This window comes from Chlorocebus sabaeus, chromosome 1 (assembly GCF_047675955.1).
Source record: "Chlorocebus sabaeus isolate Y175 chromosome 1, mChlSab1.0.hap1, whole genome shotgun sequence".
NCBI lineage: Eukaryota > Metazoa > Chordata > Mammalia > Primates > Cercopithecidae > Chlorocebus > Chlorocebus sabaeus.
In genome coordinates, this window is record NC_132904.1 from 118,792,360 (window position 1) to 118,814,965 (window position 22,606).

Here is a 22,606-nt window from a genome sequence, read left to right on the forward strand (position 1 = left end):
TCTCACCTCTCTTGGCCACTGTAAGATACACTGCCAGATGAATAGTCATTTCTCTTCTTTCAATTTATTTATTTATTTTGAGATGGAGTCTTGCTCTGTCGCCAGGCTGGAGTGCAATGGCGTGATCTCAGCTCACTGCAACCTCCACCTTCTGGGTTCAAGCGAGTCTCCTACCTCAGCTTCCCAAGTAGCTGGGACTACAGGCGCGTGCCACCACGCCCAGCTAATTTTTGTATTTTTAGTAGAGATGGGGTTCACCACATTGGCCAGGATGGTCTCGATCTCTTGACCTCGTGATCCGCCCACCTCAGCCTTCCAAAGTGTTGGGATTAAAGGGGTGAGCCACCGTACTCAGCCCCACTCTTTTCTCTTTGTAATAGAACAATGTAGACATTTATGAAGCTTTTCCTAGCTTTTCAATGTCAACACAATTAAAGCACAATGCATCTTAACTGCCAGTCCCCCAACCCAGTGCAGAACAAATGGCAGGGGTCCTAAATAAAACGGGTTGGCACTGAGCTAAAGACAAGTGAGGAAGCGAAGCTGGGATTTCTGTAAAAGTGCCCCAGACAAAAACAGTTTGGGTCTAAGGTGGCTAGTTTTCCGTAGTGCTTTTTCCAGTCTACCTAAAACTATTTTTATATCTGTCATTTCTTTTATCTTACAGTTTGCCTAAAGGCAGGGAGAAAGACAATTAATTCGATTTTTCTAGAGAAACAGAGATCCAGCATTTCTATGTCAAGGGGCATAGGTGGAGTCAAAAAACTATCTTAAAGGCTGATGTCGTCTCATCATCATAACAATGGTCGTAAGTAGTTGTTTGGCCAAATGTTAAGAGTTCAAATCTTGGCTCTGCCATTTACTAGCCATATGACCTTGGACAAGATACTTGACCTCTGTCTCAGCACCTTCATTTGTAAAGTAGTTCCTACTTCATAGTCTTATCAAGGAATTGAGTTACGTGTAAGAAGCAAAGAACAACACCAGCATATAGTAAGTACTTAATAAATTTGAGTTATCATTTATGTAGCGGTTTATGGTTTACAAAGCGCTTTCACGTACATTATTATCTCTTGACTAAGATCCAGATCACTTGACTTTCAAACCAGGCATTTGGAAAAAAAATTCAGAATACTGGGTAAAATCCAGCATATTTTACTGAACACATCCAAGGAGGCTAATACTAGGTATGGTGTTTCCAGCCTAGTCTTGTCTTTTTGCTCCATACCCTGGAAGAGCATTCTGCAAGGTCTCCAGGATATCCCCTTTGCTCTGGAAGAAGCTCCTATCCAGGAAGCATTAATTTTCCCTCATCCTTTATATAGCAGGAAGCAGAATTAATGCACATTGTTGCTTAAGCTCCAGCTGTCTTATCTCCCTGCTTCCAAACACCACTGGCTATTCTTTAGGAAGCCAATTCCTGGCTCAGGGAGTTACACTGTGTCATTTCCCCTGTAAAACCTTTAGAGGCCTTATAAAGCAACCTCAAAATGCCACTCCATGGGTGGTGGTCACCATCCCTCCCCCATACTCTAACCAGGGACAGGTCCTGACTGACATTTCTGGAAAACCCAGTGTGTGCAAGGTTAGGTTACCACGGTCCATACAAATGAGGAAATTAGGCTGTAGAGAGAAGTAACTTGTCTAAGGCACTGTAGTGGATACAAGTGCTCTAGCTATGCACTTACCAGCTCTATAATCTTCCCCAACCTCTCTGAGCTGAGTTTTCTCATCTATAAAACTGGGATAATGATTAAATACACTCCTAGGGTCAGTGTAAAAATTCAGTGAGTTAATTCATTTATTACGATCAGCACAATGACAGGCACATACAAGAGCCCAATAAATGTTAGGTTTTATTACTACTATTATTACCCAAAAAAGACTATTGGTTATGGTATACTCATTGCCTCTTTCATTATAGCAAGTGGGACCCTTGTCCCTGACTGAAGACAATGACTTTGTTTCCAAATGAAAGAGCGTTAACATCCCCCAGCCAAATTTACCAGGTGGGGCATGGGGCATCAATATGGTTATGACTTCCGCCATCTTTGCAGTGGGAGTAGTTTTGTCCAACCTACGATACAATTCACTTATTATTGTGAAGTGGTGATTCAGTCCTTCTTTGAATCCTTTTATTGACAGGATATCCACTCCCTCATGAAATAAGCCCATTCTCTTTTGAACACCTCTTATAATTAGGAAGTGTCTTTTCTCTGTTCCTTCTTCCTCTACCCTCCTAGCCCTTCCTTCTACTCCTCCTCCTTCCTCCTTTCTTTTTCCCTTCCCTCTTCTTCTTTCTGCCCTGCCCCTCTTTTCTTGTCCCCTCCCGGGTCCTGCCCGCTCTGAGAACATGAGGTCCTGTTCCCCACTCCCTCTGCCCCACCCAGAAGGCACTATCCAGTCACTGACCATAACCTTGTAGAGCACAGTAGGTCTTGAGTGCAGCCACTTGGACGGCTAATTGGGAACTCAGCCTCCGATGGTCCTAACAACCCTTTGGGTTTTGCAGGATCTTTGGGAAGCAAAACCTTTTACCTAGGACTTATGACTTGGCCTTCTGGTCCATTAGTATCATCCATCAGTTCACCCGATTTCCATTAATAACCGCATCTAGAACCACAAGAAACTTGAAATGGGTTGATCTGCTGTCTTGAGGCCCAGCTGGGAGGGTATGCCAGCCAAAGAGAGGGCTGGGGCGCCCGGGGTGACGGTCGGGAGGTGAAGCACACAAGCAGCCCATAAGGTTGGGATCCTCCGCCGCCAAGTAGCGCGACTAGAGCTCTTCCACGCACCGAGCAGCCTCGGACAGCGCGGCCGCTTTAAGAGAGGGGCGGGGCCCGGGTACAGGCAAGTCAGGGCCAGCCCACAAGGCTCCTTTTCCTTTTTGATCCATTCAAAAATTACTCATTGCAAATTCCCGGACTGCTAGGCGAGGAGAGGGAAGGGGGCGGAGGAGACAGGGCTACTGCAGGCGCAGCGCTGGGGGCAGCCGGGGGCCCGAGTGGCTAAGGCTGGTCCCGCAGCGGCCGCTCGCCGGCGTTCTGGCTCCTGTGGCCTCACCAGGAAGCGTCAGAGTCTCGACACTGGGGAAGCTCGGAGCGCCGCCTCCGCCGCCGCCGCCTCCTGCCTGGCTCTGGGTCCCCGAGCCCCCTCCTCTGGCCCAGCCCGACTCCCTCCTCCTTCCCGGACCATCCGGCTCGGGCTCCTTCCCTGGCGATGGCTGGCCGCTGAGCCATGGCTCAGTACGGCCATCCCAGTCCGCTCGGCATGGCTGCGAGAGAGGAGCTGTACAGCAAAGTCACCCCCCGGAGGAACCGCCAGCAGCGCCCCGGCACCATCAAGCATGGATCGGCGCTGGACGTGCTCCTCTCCATGGGGTTCCCCAGAGCCCGCGCGTAAGTGGCCGGGCTCGCAGCCCTTGGCGACCACTCCCGCGCGCGCGGCCGGCCCTCGGCTTCGCTCCGGCTCGCCTCCCAGCGCCTGCGGGACAGGCGGCGCGCTCCCCGCTGCCCGAGACCTGTTGGGGGCAGGATGGGCGCGCTGGCAGCCCGGGACTCGGCTCCGGGCGGGGGTGCCGGGGAAGACGCGGCGCGGGGGCATTGGGCCGGGGCCTGCCGTGGGATGCCTAAAGCTGTGGGACGAGGGCGCGGGGTTCGAGTCCCAGGTACTATGCCCAGCCTCCGGGCCCCGCGGGTGGAGCTCAGCGTTTCTCTCGCGCGCTCCCCTAGGTCTCCAGCGCCGAGCGCCTAAGGAGGCGGGGCCCTGCGGAAGACTCGGGCACCCTTTCCGCCTGGAATACTGGGCTGGCCTGGGATCCTCCGGTGTCTGGGAAAGGGCGAGAGACTGCGGGGCAGGGAGGCCGGCGCCCCCGTTGCAGCGACTTCCAGCTCCGGATGTCGCTCTCGGGTTCAGTCTCCCCCTGGAGTAGGAGGAGCGGGAGCGTGGGTGTTGCTGCGTGTTCATTGATGGGGAGGATGGAATGAGAAGGAGAAGCGATCCCTCCAGAGAACCTGGGTTCTCGTCAGTGGTGACGGCAGCTCAGAAATCTGTGGGTGCCTGAGAGTAAGGAGGGGGAGCTGTTCTCCTTCATCCTTGCTCTAGGAGAGTGGGGTAGGGAAGGGCAGGGAGAGAGCAGGTGGCTGCCCCTGGAGCCTGCTGGGGAGAGGCCTCTTTGCCAGCGTAGGGCGGCGGCGGCCGGAGTCGTCTTAAGCCGGTCGGCTCAAGTCTCAGGGGCTGGAACTCTGCCTAAGAGGAAGCCAAGGCCCAGCGGCCAGGCCCTTCTCCCCTGGTTAATCCCTGGCGTGCAGATTTCTTAGGTGAGGACACAAGGCCTGGGGTCCGGACTGGGCGCAGCTTCTTTTCATCTTTGAATTACATCACCTAAACAGGAGAGTTGGGCAAACTTTATCAGCAAGGGCCAAGTAAATGAAAGCGCTTTTTATTTTTTCCCTTCTCACATTTTTTTTTTTTCAGGTGATAACTTCATTTATTTATTTATTTATTTGAGATAGAGTCTCGCTGTGTCGCCAGGCTGGAGTGCAGTGGCGCGACCTCTGTAACCTCCACCTCCCAGGTTCAAGCGATTCTCCAACCTTAGCCTCCTGAGTGGCTGGGACCACAGGCGTGTGCCACCACGCCCGGCTAATTTTTGTATTTTTAGAAGAGATGGAGTTCCGCCATGTTGGCCAGGCTGGTCAGGCTCAGGTGATCCACCCACCTCGGCCTCCCAAAGTGCTGGGATTACAGGCGATAACTTTAGGTCTCCCCTCCCGTGTCCCTGGGCAAACCTTGTTTATTCTTTACTAACTTGGTTGTAATCTCTTAATCAAAGTAGACCCTTGAATTTTTGTTATTCTCCAGGCTGCTGGGACACGTTGGAGTGACCTTAGAAGGCCGTAAAATGTACTGATGGTTTCTGCCTTCCACTGACTTCCTAATACAACTTCCTAATACTAGGGCTCCAGTTCCTGATACCAGAATTACAGGGAGAAAATGTGGGTTCTGCAGGGGTGTGTCAGGTGTGGATGCTTCCGGTGAAGTCATCAGTATGGATGATCAACGTGCATAGCTCTCCTTAAAACTGGAGGTGGGGCTGGATGTAACCCCAGCACTTTGGGAGGCTGAGGCAGCCAGATCACTTGAGGACAGGAGTTCGAGACCAGCCTGGCAACATGGTGAAACCCTGTCTTTACTAAAAATACAAAAATTAGCTGGGTGGGGTGGTGCATGCATGTAATCCCAGCTTCTTGGGAGGCTCAGATAAGAGAATCACTTGAGCCCGGTAGGTGGAGGTTGTAGTGAGCCAAGATCGTGCCATAGCACTCTAGCCTGGGCAACAGAGCGAGACTTCATCTCAAAAAAAAAAAAAAAACAAAAAAAACTGGAGGTGGGAGTGGGGAAGTCAGCTGGGGAATGCTGTAGAATTAGCAGAGTCTCAGGCTACTGCCTTTTTTGAAATGAGGCCAGCATTAAAAACCTAAATTGCTTAATTAAGGGAAGAAATACTTAACTGAACTCCTCAGACAGTCATATTTGAGATTCAAATCAGCTTTAAAGGGACATCTTTTCTCCTGCACTGAGTCCAGGAGGTCTTGCCATTGTCTTGACAGATTAGCATAAGGGTCTAATTTTGGCTTGCTCAACCCCTGAGATCTCCTAATAGCTAGCGTGTATTCAATACTTATTCTATACTGTTCTATGTACTTATATCTTTATTACCCATTTTAGCCTCCTAGCAACTCAATGAGGAAGGTACCACATGCCCATTTTATGAATGGGGCAACTGAGGTGTAGAAGGGTTGCATAACTTACTCAAGGTCACAACAGTAAGCCGTGAAGCTGGGATTCAAACCCAGGTATTCTATCTGCACAGCCCAGGCCTCACACCGTCTAGGGCCAGTAGGGCCAGGATAGAAATGATTTAATGTGGGTAAAATGCTTAGAACAGTTCCTGGCACATAGTGAGCAATCATGAAGTATTAGTTACCGTGTTAGCTTCCTGGGACTGCTGTAACAAATTGTCACAAACTGAGTGGCTTACAACAGCAGAAATTTATTCTCTCACAGTTGTAGAGACCAGGAGTTGAAAATCAGTATGGCTGGGCTAAAATCAAGGCATCAGCAGGGCCGTGCTCCTTTTGGAGGCTCTAGGGGAATCCACTCCTTGCCTCTCCTGCCTTCTGGTGGGGGGCTGGCATTCTTTGGCTTGTGGCTGCATCAGTCTAATCACTGTGTTTGTGGTCAGATTGTCTTTGTTTTCTCTCTGTGTCCAATCTTCCTTGGCATGTCTCTTATAAGGATACATGTGGTTGTACTTAGGGCCCACTTGGATAATCCAGAGTAATCTCCCCATCTCAAGAACATTATTTGCAAAGTCTTTAAAAAAAAAAAAAAAATATATATATATATATATATATATATGGTGGCATTCACAGCTTCTAGGGATTAAGATGTGGGTGTCTTTTGGGGGATCATTATTTAGCCTATCACGGCTACTATTATATTACTACTAGCACCGCCCCTCTTTACCAAAGAGGTAACAAGAGTAGGCCTGGAAAGCGGGAGGTTGGGTTTGCTGCTCTTTTTCTTAAATTCTCTGCCCAGAAAGGAGTGAAGCTCTGGGAGGTCACCTGATCTAGTCAGACTCCTTGCTCAGGCTTGCTTCCCTCCTCTGCTTCAACCCAGAAAGGCTGATGCGGTCGGCCTTCCTCCTAATAACTTAGACCAGTATGAAAAGGGGCCATCGGAAGCTTCAGAGAGCAGGCATTTAACTTCATTTTGGAGAGTTGAGAAGAAAGAGCAAGGGCATCAGGCTTAGCTCGTCAAAAGCTTCTCTCTTGAGCTTTATGCCTGGAGGGCTCAGCATCATGAAAATCCAAAGCCCCAAAGAGCAGTGATGGTCTCCTGGGTCCAGAAGAGTTGGATGTGATGCTTTAAGAAGGGGTAAGATGGTTGTCTCAAACCTGGCCCTTTTGACAGACTGACATTAGCCAGGGCTGACTGCTCTAGGCCCTTTTGACAGAGTGACAGCAGCCAGGGCTGACAGCTCTAGTTTTCCCTGTGGGTGTCACCGGGTCTGGTGGTGTGTGGCAGCAAGAAGGGGCACTTGGGCCAGGCTCTTGGTAGGCTGGCAGAGAGGGTTGAGGCCAGCAAGGCTGGATCCCACCCAGCCCATGCTGGGCTGCACTGTGCTGTGATCTTGCAAAAGTCACTTAGTCCCCTCAGGGCCGTGCTGGTGCCCTCTGAGGAGAACGCAATTAATGACTGCATGCTTGTTAAGTGCTTGACAGAGCTAAGAGGACCAGAGGGTTGCAGGGCTGGCTCGAGCAGGGTGACCTCAGGGTGTGCTCTCTCCAGCTCATGACTCCCTGGAGCTGGGCTCGGTTTTTTCCATTCCACTCTATGAACTTCAGTCCAACTTAGAGACTGCTGTAGGAGAATCTGCCACATGGAGAAGGACTGAGAAGTGGCGATTTCACGGTGTGTCTGTGTGTGCTCATGTGCAAGTCCAAGTTAAGGAGGTGTTAGGGAGACATCAGGAAGGAAACCTTTCAAGGGTCAGAATGGCCAATCGCTTCCTTTTTTCTATGCCCACTAGCACTTCCCTGTTTTAAGGGTTCTAAAAATAAGGGTCTGGCTTCCTTGAGGCTAGTGAGGTTGGTTGGAAGGAAAAGAATGTATTGGGGGCAAAGACCTGAGAAAGAGGAGGCCTCAGAGGCCAGGAGAGGGTCTGAGCCTAGAGAAGATGGGGCAGAACTCAGATCAGGGCCATCACTTTGCACAGCCGGACCTGATATCAGCACTAACATCCCCCTGCTGACCTCTGGTTTCTGGGGAGACAGGCTCTCATCTCTTCTGTAGCTTGGGGCTGACGCTGGGCCTTGTAGCAAGTCACTGAATAATTGAATTGGAGGAATCCTTGCTGATACAACCCTGACCAGTTTTTTTTTCTTTTTTCTTTTTCTTTTTTTTTTTTGAGGCTGCCGGTGGCTGGAACTTTGTCTACAGCAAATGGCTTTCTAATGTTTTCAATGATTGAGAGATAATAGTCTTGGGAAGGACACTGTGGCAGGGGTCAAAAGTCCTAAGGTCTGGTCTAGCTCCTGAATGACATCTGCACATTTTAGGTCTTCTATTTAACCTCTTTTCCTTAATATCTTCACCAACTTCTGTGCATGGCAAGACCTGTCATGTGTCATGGGCCTTTGCAAAGACAAAATGAGATAACGGACAGAAAAGAACTTGGGAAAGTTAAAAATAGGATCAGGATGCAGGATGTGATTGTGGCATTATTGTGTTGGATTGGAAGAAGGGAGAGGAGGTGAGATGGTGGTTGAGGTGTCTGGCGAGGATTTACATGTATTACTGGACTGTCCTTTTTTTTTTCTACTGAGAATATTTGAACAATGTCAGATTAAAGAGCAAGGCAGTGGCAGAAGGAAAGAGCTGGAACGAGCGCCTTTGACTTGGCTTTGGACAGTAGGCTGTGTTAGCTATGCCTCACTGCCCAAAGATAAAAGCAGCTTCAAGTTGGCTGCATGAGGAGTCGAGAAGCGGCGTGTGGAGCCCATGAATTAAAGTATCTGGTTTCCCTGGCTTTCTCTATCTTACCTGTTGGTTGACATTGGATCCTCTGAGAACACTTGGCCAAAACCCAACATCTCGGAAATGTGGCTGACTCTGGCGTGGGGGCTGCAGCTGCTTTCCCGTCCTTAGATAGAGGAAAAACTGGAACCCACCTGGAGCTGAAGGGCTCTTCTAGGTGGGCAGGGCAAGGAGGTCTCATCTACCTGCTGTGACTGTGCCCCCACACAACACACGCTTCTATTTGTGTTATTGTACACTGTAAAAATTGCTCTTATGTGCATGAGATACCCCACAGCAGTCTTGTGAGGTAAAGCACACAATATATGCTTTGTTTTAAGACAAGACTAGAGGCTTAGAGGAGCTCAGGATGTGTCTAGAGTCACACAGTTGGTACGCAGGGACCGTGTTGCCGTAACAGCCCTAGAGTAAACTGCAAGTCTCCTGAACTTTCCAGGCTACACAGAGGTCCTGGTTCAAAAAAAAAAAAAACTTGATATGCTTTTTTCTTGTTTTTGTTTTTGTTTTGTGTGTGTGGTTTTTTTTGTTGTTGTTGAGGTGGAGTTTCGTTCTTGTTGCCCAAGCTGGAGTGCAATGGCATGATCTCGGCTCACTGCAACCTCTGCCTCCTAGGTTTCAAGTGATTCTCCTGCCTTAGCCTCCCAAGTAGCTGGGGTTACAGGTGTGTGCCACCACACCCAGCTAATTTTGTATTTTTAGTAGAGACAGAGTTTTATCATGTTGGTCAGGCTGGTCTCGAACTCCTGGCCTCAAGTGATCCACCTGCCTCGGCCTCCCAAAGTGCTGGGATTACAGGTGTGAGCCACTGCGCCCAGCCAGCCGATGTGCTTTTTTTAAAAAAAACTTTCTTGAGTTATAACTTATGTATAATCAGCTAACCTATGTGATCACCTACTACAGGACACAGCACATTCATTGCCCCTAAAAGTTTCGTTTGTACCCCGTTGCCATCAGTCCTCTCTCAACCCCCAACCCTGAGCAGCCACCAGTCATTTTCTTTTTTTTCTTCTTTTTTGCGATGGAATTTCGCTCTTGTTGCCCAGGCAGGAGTGCAATGGCGCGATCTCGGCTCACTGCACGCAATCTCCGCCTCCTGGGTTCAAGTGATTCTCCTGCCTCAGCCTCCTGAGTAGCTGGGATTGCAGGCATGCACCACCGTGCCTGGCTAATTTTGTATTTTTAGTAGAGATGGGGTTTCTCCATGTTGGTCAGGCTGGTCTTGAACTCCTGACCTCAGGTGATCTGCCCGCCTCAGCCTCCCAAAGTGCTGGGGTTACAGGCGTGAGCGGCCCAGTTGCTTTCTTTCACTGTACATTAGTTTGCATTTTCTAGATTTGCATGTAGGTCATACAGTGCATACCCCTGTACTTACCTTCTTTCCTCCAGCATATTTTTGAGACTCATCCTGCATGTATCAATAGTTTATCTCTTTTAATTGCTGAGTAGACCTTCAGGTATTTGGATATACTAGTAGGGCATTTGTAACCCCTTGCACACAGCTTCTGTGAAAATTCCCTCTTACGCCCTAATTTCTTTTTTTTTTTTTTTTGAGACAGAGTCTCGCTCTGTCACCAGCCTGGAGTGCAGCGGTGTGATCTCGGCTCACTGCAACCTCCGCCTCCCGGGTCCAAGCAATTCTCCTGCCTCAGCCCCCTGAGCAACTGGGACTACAGGCACACGCCGCCATGCCTAGCTAATTTTTTGTATTTTAGTAGAGATAGGGTTTCACCGTGTTGCCCAGCCTAGTCTTGAACTGCTGAGCTCAGGCAATCCGCCCGCTTTGGCCTCCCAAAGTGCTGGGATTACAGGCGTGAGCCACTGCGACTGGCCTTACGCCCTAATTTCTAATAATACCTTAAGTTTTTAGACCACGTTCGAGCTTACAAAGCAGAGTCACATATATAATCACTATCACGTCTCAGACATTGATAATTTAATGAGGAAACTGAGGTTTGGAAGATTAAGTGCTACAGAGATTGAAGAGTATCCTGCCTCACTGTTCTATCCTGTGGCTTTGATCACCACTTGCTCCCCACCCTCAGCTGCCTCAAACTCCAGCTGCCTTTCAGGGAGTGGACAGTCATTCGCAGAGCTAAAGGCGCTGCTTTCCAGGGAAGCAGTCAGCCTAGGGAATTCTGTGTCTCTCGCCAGCTTTGCTCCAGCTGGTGATGATGTGGTGGTACGATCAGTGCATCCCCGATCCTAGCAGGCATCAGCCTGTGTAAGGGTATCTCCCTTCTTAGCCATCTACAAGTTGAAGAGACCCCGTCATGATCTGCCCCGTCCATCCTGCCCTGATAGACAGAAGTCTGAACTTGTGGCAGCCTGGCCTTGAATTCCAGCTCTGCCCCCTTACCAGCTGAGTGACTGACCTTGGGCAAGTTGCTGAACATGCTAAGCCTCAATTTTCCTGTCTGTACAAGGCAGGCAATAACAGCACTTACCTCGAAGGACCTTTGTGAGAGAAGGGTGCCAAACCACGCAAACAGCTCAAGAGCACCTGGCACGGGGCACACCCTCAGTAATGAGGTAGATGTTAGTGCCACTCGAGTGGCGATGTTATTCCACATGGCTCCCTCTGCGGTTTGGTTCCTTGGTCGCCTTCCACTTTGATGGTTCTCTGCTCCTCACGGAGCTCTGGGCATAAGGTGGTAAGGTGGGGCAGAGGCCAGTGGATGCTTTCTCCCTGGTAACTGCATTCTGCTATCCGTGCCTCTCTCTCTAGAGTGCCCAGAGGGGTGCGGGGCCTGAGAAAAAGCAGACCCAGGGCAGAGTGAGCACCACGCAAGCTGCTGACGATAATAAATGGCAGGGGTTGGGGAGTGAAAGGGGTAACATATGGTTGTCTTCTGATTACTTTCAAATGGAATCAGACTCAAGCCTCAGAGAGAGAGTGGGGAGAAAAACACCACAGTCGAGAATGGATCCTCTCTGCACGGTGACAGACACAGCCAAGCAGGAGGCAGAGCCATTGCCAGGAGAATGAGATGCCTGTGATCCTCATTGAACTGAACACTTCCGTCATTTTCATGGATGGATTCTCCCAGGGGCCACTTTGTATTTGCCCAAAGGCTTATGGAGAATCTCTGGTTTTTCTTTTTTCCCTGGAGGATGGGTGGGTAGATGTGGCAGTGATCGCAGTCCTCTGGATCCTCTGCCCGGGGCCCTCGGTATGTGATAGGTGATCCCTTTTCTTGTTTCATCTTGCTCACATCCCTGTTTTCCTGGCGACTTTGCAGTCGTGCCCTTTGCCACCTACTGTCTATGACGGTGAAGCCTATGGTGAAGTGTCCTAGATGAACATCCAGAAACTGTCTGAGCTCTTACTGTGCATACAGCACCCTACTAAATTCTGTGCAGTTCTCCGGAGGAAAAGGTAAATGTCAGGTTTTCCCATCTGGCACTCTGAAGTCAGCTGCTCTTCTGAGCTGGCTGCACGTTCTCCACAGTGGCCCTCAGAGGGGCAGGCCTGCCTTTTTGAGGCCTGTGTGAACACAGCTCTACAGAGAGTCCAGCGGCTCTGGATTCTGTGCACCGCCCACATGGAGCCTGGTGGTAGCGCACTATGAGGCGAGCTAGGTCTTCCTTTTGTTCAGACCCTGTCTTTGGGATGTCACTCTACTCTCAACTTTTGGCTGCTTGGACTCATACACATCCTTTTCCTTCCCAGGCCTCAGTGGTCCCAACTGTAAAAGGAGTTGATGTCAGCCACCTCTGCAATCCCTTGCAATTCTGGCGGCTGGATCAGTGTGTGTGTGTGGTTTTTTCTGTTGTTGTTGTTGTTTTTGAGACAGGGTCTTGTGTGTCACCCAGGCCGGAGTGCAGTTGTGTAATCATGGATCACTGCAGCCGCCACCTTACAGGCTCATGTGATCTTGCCACCTCAGCCTCTCGAGTAGCTGAGATTACAGGTGGCATGCCACCATGCCCGGCTAATTTTTGTATTTTTTTGTAGAGAGAGGTTTTCGCCTTGTTGCCCATGCTGGTCTTGAACTCCTGAGCTCCAGCAATCAGCCAGCCGTGGCCTCCAACAGTGCTGGAATTACGGGTGTGAGCCACTGCGCCCAGCTCAAGTGTGTGTTTCACTATCTCCCAGGCTACAGTGCAGTAGCACCATCCTAGCTCGTTGCAGCCTTGAACACTTGGGCTCCAGTAATCCTCCTGCCTCAGCCTTCTGAACAGTGCCCCACCACACCTGGATAATTTTAAAATTTATTTTATTTTTATTTTTGTAGACATGGGAGTCTCACTGCGTTGCCCAGGCTTGTCTCAAACTCCTGGGCTCAAGTGATCCACTCGCCTCAGCCTCGCACAAGTGCTGGGATTATAGGCATGAGCCTCTGCGCCCAGCCTGGACCAGTGTTTTTACACAGCACGAGGATGCTCTCACTGCTTCATGGGTGTGCTTCTCTGTTCCAGAGTATTTGGCTTTTCTGTTCCTGTTTTTGTTTTGTTTTTCGCAGTGCTTTATGGTCAAATTCTTCCCCTCTCCCTTTAAAGAAAACTCTTCGGGACTGTTGATATTCTGGAGAGTAAATAAATGGAAAGGAAGAAAGATATGAGGCAATTACAGTGGAGGGGAGCCGTTTACTAGTATACAATAGTATAATTCTCAAATTGGTACAAAACAAAAACAAACAATTTGTTTTCTTGCGAAATACAACCAAAGTGCTAGTTAAATAAGAGGAGGGTAGTGCCTTGAGCCCAGCCCCTGAGGTAAACAGATTGCTTATGGGTGCCTTTTTAATTAAAGGGACATCTTCCCTTCTGTGGAGTCACCAGCTGTTTGTGTGACACTTCCCGTGGTGCTCCCGGCCTCTGTGGAAGCATAAACATTCTTGTACATAAAGCAACTGTGGCAATGAACTCCACCAGGACCAAGGCTGTTCTCGTGCACTGTAGCCTCTCGCGGCAGTCCGGAAAATGCCGGGGGGAAGCCGACGGCACAGATGGCCAGAGGCAGCTGAATGCTTCCCATTTCTTTCAGGTTTTGTTGGATGAACCTTCTCAGTGATTCAGGGAGCAGGATTGTTTAGAATCCTACTTCCACGTTGATGGTGCTCCTTTCAAAAACATTTACCGAGAGCATTTGCTCCCTAAGTGTTTATTCCTTTACCTTGGGAAGAACTCTGCCTCACTGGCCGCTTTTGTGTGTTGTCTATTTAGACACAGGCACATGTGGAACGACGCAGGGTTGCTGGAGTTCTCAACCAGTGGCATCTGCAGTTTCATTTTGAATCAACTTTTCCTTGAATTGCCTGGCTGCTCATTTTTTTCTCCTCTTTTTCCCTAATCAGATTTTACCCATCCTGGAGAACTAGTTCCACCGTAATGCATCTGGCTCCTCTTCCCTTCTTTTCACTTTCTCTTCCTCTCCTCTCTCACTCTCCTCATCTCTTCTGCCACAAGACTTATTAAGCTTCACACCCTGTGAAGCAAGCCAGGCTAAGGGGATTACCCCAAATCACCTACGAAGATACACAGTGATCTGCCCAGGGTCCTCAGCCACTTTCTCCATGACATGTCCCCTGGTAATGCCATTCTTTTTTTTTTTTTTTTTTTGAGAGTCTCACTATGTTGCTCAGGCTGGAGTGCAATGTCACGATCTCAGCTCATTGCAATCTCCACCTCCTGGGTTCAAGCGATTCTCCTGCCTCAACTCCCTGAGTAGCTGGGATTACAGGTGTGCACCACGATACCTGGCTAATTTTTGTGTTTGTGGTAGAGATGGGGTTTCGCCATGTTGGCCAGGCTGGTCTCGAACTCCTGACCTCAGGCGATCGCCCGCCTCAGCCTCCCAAAGTGCTAGGATTACAGATGTGAGCCACTGTGCCCGGCCCATTCTTTCTCTCTCTCTCTGTATATGTGTGTATCTACTGTACAGACACTTCACACATTTATGTGCAACTATAATATCCTATTATAACAGGAGTTGAGAATATAAAGACAATTAGCTATAATCTCCACCCTCAGGAAACTGGCAATCTAGGGTGGAAGATAGACGATTATGATAAAGTGTGGTAAATGCGATGCAAGAGACAGAAGATGGAAGACACATCAGTGTGGGAGGGTGAGGGTCATAAACCAGATGGGGAGCACACGATTACATCTGAAGCACCAGTAAGACAGGAGCAATACTCTTCAGTTTGAGAGGAGAGGAAAAAGTCTGGGAAGGCCAGTAGACAGTTCAAATGATTTAATATCATGCCCCAGGTGTAAGATTCTGCTTGGAAGAAACCTCCAGAGGTAGACGCTCAGAAATCTCTAGCTGGAATTGCTAGTAGAGCTCATCTAGTCTAGTACCCTTTGAAACACTTAAGTAAAATGAGACCAGAAAATTAAGTGATATTTTCAAGATCCCACACGGCTAGTCTGTGATAGAAACCAGAACTTAGGCCTGCTGATCTCAGTCGAGACCATGGTTTCTTTTTTCCACATCAGGCTACCTCTCTGAGTCCAGGTACCTAGAGACAGTTTTCTTTTTTTCTTTCTTTTTGAGATGGAGTTTCATTCTTGTTGCCCAGGCTGGAGTGCAATGGCGCGGTCTCAGCTCACTGCAACCTCTGCCTCCCAGGTTCAAGCGATTTTCCTGCCTCAGCCTCCCAAGTAGCTGGGATTACAGGCACCTGCCAATACACCGGGCTAATTTTTTTTTGTATTTTTAGTAGAGACAGGGTTTCATCATGTTGGCCAGGCTGGTCTTGAACTCGTGACCTCAGGTGATCCTCCCACCTCCCAAAGTGCTGGGATTACAGGTGTGAGCCACCAAGTGTGGCTGAGACAGCTTTCTAACAAGGTTTTGGCTCTGTTTTCTGGAGGAATGGGATGATCTGTTATCTGAATTAGCCTTTTCATATGTTTTTCCCGTCTTTTCCTTTTGCTCCTCTCTTGCTCCTGGCCTTTTGTTTGCATTTTAGCCTGTAGAAGACAAAGCTAACCTGTCCGTAGGCCATGGGAGTGGTCACCTCTCTAGGTGGGTGAGATGCTTGGGTGAGAAAGTGCCACTTGCACCAGTGATAGAATATTGAAGGGATAGACGGTAGTCTCAGTCACCCATCCATGAGGGTAAGAACAAGTGATATTCTGCTACAGCAGAAAGAAAATTGGCTTTAGAGACAAAAGGCTTGGCTCAAGTCCTGGATCTGTCACTTTCTGAGGATGTGGTTTTGAACGTTATTTCTATAGGTGGCTGCATCAAAATGAGGCAATGGATCTAAAAGTAATAGAAAACCACAAAAAGTCATGCATATGCAAAGTGATACTATTATTTGTTACCAACAATTGGGTCCTGGTACTTTGAGGCTCTCAAAGTACTGTGAACTGTTGGTTTTGTGTGGTATTTAGTGGGCTATTCTAGTCTTCTTCCTTGCCAAACACCACTGTTTCAGAGAGGCTAATTCTGTCAGGGTGAGGAACAGAAGTAGTCACTCGAGAAGCCATCTCCACCAAAGTAAACACATCCTTCTGGAAGCTTAAATTTTCACTTTATCTCTTTTGGGAACTAGGGACATGAGTCATAATGAGTTAGCAAGTGGCTTTTGTGAAATACAAGAGGCTTTGTGAAATGCAGCAAATATAGCCAAAAGCATGTGTAGTAGCTTCCTATGGCTGCTCTCACAAATTACTACAAATTCAGTGGCTTACAACAACACACATGCATTCACATTTATTCAGTTGGGAAGTCAAAAGTCTGAAGTGGATATCATGGGCTAATGTCAACAGGTCAGTAGAACTGTGTTCTTCCTGGAAAGAATGTGTTTCCTTGACTTTCTTCCAGAGTCCGCCTGCATCCCTTGGCTAGTGGCCCCTTCCTCTTCCATCTTCAAGTACATCACTCCAAGCCCTCCTCATCATCATCACCTCCCCCTTCTGTCTCTGCCTCCCCTGCCTCACTCCTTTCCTTATAAGGGCCCTAATGATTGTATCTTCCCAGCTCAAGCTCGTCAGCTGAATCACATCTGCAAAGTCTCTTTTGCCATGTAAGGTCACATATTCATAGGGTCTGCAAATTAGGACGTGGACAGCTTTGGTGATTATTATTCACCAAAGAATAATTATTTGGTGATTATTATTCTGTCAGCCACAGCATGTGTGTGTGTAAGCGCTTGGTCTGCCTTTCCCCTGAGTTCATGACATTTCTGTTGCTAACTCATCACCCTTACCATTCCCAACCCAAGCAGCAGGTAGTCATAGCTAACCTTCACTGGGTACCTACTTTGTGCCAGACAATATCTTAAACACCTAACATACGTATTATTTTGTTTTATTCTTCATAACAACCCTATGAGATAGGAACTATTATTATACCCATTTTACAGACAAGAAAACTGAAGCACAGAGATTTTAACTTGCCCAACATCACACAGCTAGAAAGTGGTAGAAACCAGGTTGCAAACCTCAGGCAATTGACTCCACACTCAAGAGTTCTTAGCCAGCACCCATGGTATTGGCATGTAGCTAGTGTTCAGTAAGGTTTGATGAATAGCAGAAGGAAGGAAACTTGAGATCCAAATAAATGATGTGAAGTCTCTAGATTACATGGAACTGGGGTCAAGAGGGCAACCCGACTTGCCCATTGGTTTGGTCTTTGACTTGGCCCCAGCTAAATGCAGTGTGATTGGCTGTCTAGTGATGTGGTCTGGAGTTGGAATGATGTTATCACACTTTCTGGAATAGTGTGTGTGTGTGTGTGTGTGTGTGTGTGTGTGTGTGTGTGTATACACTGCCCATCTCAGCTCCCAACTGTGAGAAGATGGGCACAGGATTGTACTTACAGGTCACAGAGCACCACGTCTCTGCCAACCACCTATCCCAGCCTCTACCTACTGCTGCCAGATGAACCTCTGTGGTAGAAATAGGAAGCGTGTTCCTAATCTTGCAGCCTCGAGAAGGGGCTCCTGGCGCAGAATGCATAGTGGTGTGTCTGGTACTTGAGTGTGTGATCAAACTGATGTACATTCAAATTCCTGCTCCACTTAGGTTACCAAATCCCTGTAAGCTCAGTTTTGTCTTTTGTTAAATGAAGGTAATAGTCTGTGCCTCAAGGAATTGTTACAATAATTAGATGAGATAATACATATAAGCATGGTGAGTGCAGAGCCTGACCTTAAGTGCATGATAAATGGTAGGTACGGTGGTTGGGCTCACAGTGTTGAGTACAGAAGGGGACTCTGGGTATGTTAATAAGCTATTCTAAGCCTTTCGGTAAGAGTGTGTTTCTGTTTCCTCCCCACCCTCTTCAAGACCTGGGTGGAGCCTAGGAATAATTTATTATTTATTTATTCGTTTATTTATTTGTCGAGACCGAGCTCTGTTGCCCAGGCTGGAGTGCAGTGGTGCGATGTGGCTCTCTGCAATCTCCGCCTCCCAGGTTCAAGCGATTCTCCTGCCCCAGCCTCCCGAGTAGCTGAGATTACAGATATGCTCCACTACACCCGGCTAATTTTTGTACTTTTAGTAGAGATGGGGTTTTGCCATGTTGCCCAGGCTGGTCTGGAACTCCTAACCACAGGTGATCCGCCCGCCTCGGCCTCCCAAAGTGCTGGGATTACAAGCGTGAGCCACCGCACCCTGCTAGAAGGAATAATTTCAATAGCATTCAGTTTATGTGATGAGTGTTCTGAGGAGGGGAACAGAGATGCGGGGAGCTGGCTTAGGAGTGTGGAGCAGTGCTCCTCCTCAGCGCACAGTGGGAGCCACACCACTCCTGCCTTCTGGTTGGCCTTTCAAGTTCAGAGCTGCTGTCTTGTCAAGAAAAATCCATGGGCCAGGCGCAGCGGCTCACGCCTGTAATCTCAGCATTTTGGGAGGCTGAGGCAGGTGGATTGCTTAAGGCCAGGAGTTCCGAGACTAGCCTAAGCAACATGGCGAAACCCCAGCGTGGTGGTGTGCACCTGGTCTTGAAAATCCACTGATCAATCAAGATGTCCCTCCTGGGATCTGCAGCAGCTTTTCTACATCAGGATGGAGGAGAACATTTGAAGTTCTTACCTTCCTCCAAACGTAAGACCACAGGCCCACAAATGGAAGGCTGAACAGACAGCTGTGTCCGCTTGCTGTCTGGCCGCCTCAGGCGCCACAGATCTCCCGGTATCACTTTATCCATCAGGCCTTGGCAGGGAGGCCGCAAGTGGGCTGTCCTGTTCCGGCCTGTGGCTGCCAGCGCTGCAGACCAGTGGAGCAGGAGATGGGCCTCGGAGGAAGAGCGGTGGGACACCAGGAAAACCGCCTTCGTGAGATGGCCCACATCGTGTGTGACTGGTGAAGACTTCCGAATGGGATGACTCCCGGGGGGCGTTGAGTAAACAGACGGTTGCTGTTTGCTGTGCAGCTGGCTCCGAAGGATGTGGAGGATGGAATCTCAGTATTTGAAGTTTTTTTTTTTTGTTTGCTCTTTGTTGTTTGGTTTTTTAATGTTCCCTTTCCCATCTTCTGCATTCTGGGGCACCAGCCGCTGCCCCAGAATGGGTTGTCCTGGGAAACAGGTCGTGCAGGGCTACCGATGTTTAGTCTGGAAAAGACATACAGAGATAAGGAAGATGTTGAGGCAAGACAGAACCGGGCTCCTGTTAGTCCAACAAAATTTTACTGAGCAGTGACTTTATCCCGGGCACCTGGGAATTGTGCCGCATTCCGAAGGTACAATCATGAATAAGACCCTGACCACGAGGAGCCCCCAACCTCTTGGAGAAGACAGACTCAAGCAAATGACTTCAACATAATGTGATATGATAGAGAGGGAGGGAAGGTATCTCTCCTCTGATAGTGAAAGGGCTGTCATCTGCAAAACAGATGCCTATTTTGTGAACCTTTTTTTTTTTTTTTTTTGAGACGAGTCTCCCTGTCACCCAGGCTGGAGTACAGTGGTACGATCTTGGCTCACTGCAACCTTTGCCTCCCAGGTTCAAGCGATTCTCCTGCCTCAACCTCAACCTCCCGTGTAGCTGGGATTACAGATGCGCACCACCACGCCCAGCTAATTTTTGTGTTTTTAGTAGAGACGGGGTTTCACCGTGTTGGCCAGACTGATCTCAAACTCCTAACCTTAGGTGATCTGCCTGTTTCCGCCTCCCAAAGTGCTGGGATTACAGGCGTGGGCCACCATGCCCGGCCTGTTTTGTGAAGTTTAATGAGTGGTTATAATTGCTGGGGACAGGGTCAGATTTTAGTTCACAAGAAAAAACAACTTTTGGAAACCATTGGCCCATGTACAGATGCTGGACCTCCTCAGGGAGAGTGTCCTCTGGTTCTGGGTGAGCACAGCAGAGCTTCCTGGTTAACCTCCTCAGAAGGACCCAAGCCTTCTGCATTGGAGTCAGGAGCATACCTGAAGTCCCTGGGGGACCAGGCTGGCCAGCCTGCAGGGGGGACATGGCCTCTAGGGGTATCCTTTATGGATTAGCTTCTGGATAGCTGCTTTCATGGGCATGATTCCCCGGTTGGTTAGGGATGGATTATCCGTACCCCAGGGCTGAGGGGATGTGCAGTGATGAACTGATGGAATTGAGCAATGGCCTTAGGAAAGATGAGCCCTCAGCATTCTCTGGTTGGGCAAGCATTCACTGGCCAGCCACTGTCTGGCCTCTGGGCATGTGACAGTGAGTTGCGCTCAGCGTTTTGGGAAGGGGTTAGTGCTGAGAGAGGCCTCGCGAAGGAGATGGGAAGCAAGTCCAGTGTAACCAAGCCGGGGCAGAACAGCCACCTTAGGAGGAAGAAAAGGAACTGTTGAGCTGGGAGTGCAGGTACTTGAGACTCAGGAGGATTTGAATTTGTAACAGTCAGGAGGCTGAAGTTTTCAGCAGTAGGAGGAATAGCTTTAGCCAACCTTTAACTCCTTACCATAGAAAGTTCCAGGGCTGGGTGCAGTGGCTCACGCCTGTATTCCCAGCACTCTGGGAGGCTAAGGCGGGCAGATAACAAGGTCAGGAGATCATCAGATCATCGAGACCATCCTGGCTAACACAGTGAAACCCCGTCTCTACTAAAAATAAAAAAAATTTAAAAATTAAAAAATAAAAAATTAGCCAGGCATGGTGGCGGGCACCTATAGTCCCAGCTACTCAGGAGGCTGAGGCAGGAGAATGGCGTGAACCCGGGAGGCGGAGCTTGCAGTGAGCTGAGATCGTGCCACTGCACTCCAGCCTGGGCGACAGAGCGAGACTCCATCACTTAAAAAAGTTCCAGAAGGCCTGGTGCTCTTTCTGTTGTCACTGCAATTTCTGATGATGGAGAGAATGTATATTGCAACCTCTTTTTTTTGCTAAAGAGTCCAAGACTATTTCCTTGTTTGGTCCTCTTTGCTCTGGAATTGCTCTTTCTGCAGAGGTGGTTTTCTACTTTAAAAGAAAAAGAAGATCATGATGAAGAAGGAAGTACTCTCAAATTTCTTCAGCCGTTCTCTGCTTACTGCTGGACTCCTGCCAGAATATTAAAGTATCTTTTTAGAGCTGCATATCTAGGGTTCAGGATGCCTCTTTTTCTTCCTTCCACGAATTTCCTGTTAATAGGGCTGTGTTGTTGTTTTTCCCACACACGTTTATTAAATGTGTGCTCTGCTAGGATCAAAAGAAACAGATGTGAATAGAGAATGAGCTGCCACCTTGGTGCTCCCATTCTAGTCAGGAAAACAAAAATTAAAATTAAATTATATTAAAATAAGAAAAAAAGAAAACCAAATAAGTATATAGCAGTCTGCTAAGGGCCCACAAACACAGAGACGTAAATGGTGCTGTGGAACCATGGAAGAACTAGTGAAAATAACTCCAGTTGGGGCCCCTCATTCCTCTGAAGAGCTGGATTTTGTCAAGTGAATTGATACTCGATTCTCAAAGGTGTTGGAGGTAAATACCATTCAGTCATCTCTTATGTGCCAATCATAAGCCATGGCACCTTACAAACATTGTCTTTATTTTGAGACAGAGTCTAGCTCTGTCCCTGAGGCTGGAGTGCAGTGGCACGATCTCGGCTCACTGCAAGCTCCGCCTCCCGGGTTCAAGCCATTCTTCTGCCTCAGACTCCCAGGTAGCTGGGGCTACAGGTGCCCGCCACCACATCCAGCTAATTTTTTTGTATTTTTAGTAGAGACGGGGTTTCACCATGTTAGCCAGGATGGTATTGATCTCCTGACCTCGTGATCCGCCCGCCTCAACCTCCCAAAGTACTGGGATTACAGACGCGAGCCACTGCACCCAGCCCAAACACTTTCTTACTCAGGACAGCAAACCTCGGCAGTTAGTTGTTTTTTCTTGTTTGTTTGTTTGGTTTTTTTTTTGGAGACAGAGTCTCGCTCTGTAGCCTAGGCTGGAGTGTAGTGGCACAGTCGCAACTCACTGCAACATCCACCTTTTGGGTTAAAGCGACTCTCCTGTCTCAGCCTCCTGAGGAACTCGGATTACAGGCATGCACCATCACACCCGGCTAATTTTTGTATTTTTAGTAGAGACAGGGTTTCACCATGTTGGCCAGGCTGGTCTCGAACTCCTCACCCTCGCCTCCCAAAGTGCTGGGATTACAGGCGTAAGCCACTGTGCCTGGCCTGCCGTTAGTATTAATAAACCCATTTTACAGATGAGGAAACTGAGTTTATTAAACATGCACCATGATTAAGTGGCAGAGCTGGGTCCCTAACCCAAGTTTTCCTGGCTCCAAAAACCTTTTATCAGACCCATGTTTACAGTGCCTCGGTTTCTGCTTTGCTGGTTTATTTTTGTTCCTGGATAACAGCTTTAAACTTGCACACAGAGCTCTAGCACCCTGACTGGCAAATAAGCATTACTGGCAATGCAGCCAGCTGCTGTTTCCTGTGTTTAGAGACCACACTGCAGGAAAGTGTTTTAAGAGTTGTTTTGAGTGTTGGTTCTGTTCCTCTGTGTGAAAGTGTGGATGCTGTTCTGAGAAAGAGAAAGGTGACACGATGCTCAGTGTTCTGTGGCAGTTCCCATTTGGTGGGGATTTGGAGAGGAATTTATATGTCACTGACTGAGATCAGAGTCTTTGTTCT

At 48.6% G+C, this 22,606-nt stretch overlaps 1 protein-coding gene across 2 annotated transcripts in view; it reads left to right on the top strand.

Annotated features, from left to right (window-relative positions):
• The first annotated feature begins 2,926 nt into the window (after positions 1-2,926).
• The window catches only part of UBASH3B (ubiquitin associated and SH3 domain containing B), a 159,096-nt gene continuing 139,416 nt past the window's right edge, over positions 2,927-22,606 (top strand). The window contains exon 1 of one of the 2 annotated variants that reach the window (XM_038005077.2): positions 2,927-3,398. In XM_038005077.2, the coding sequence (XP_037861005.1) occupies positions 3,238-3,398 (161 nt within the window). In that variant the 5' untranslated portion in view covers positions 2,927-3,237. The remainder of the gene's footprint in view (positions 3,399-22,606) is intronic. The other variant, XM_038005079.2, reaches the window with a different exon arrangement.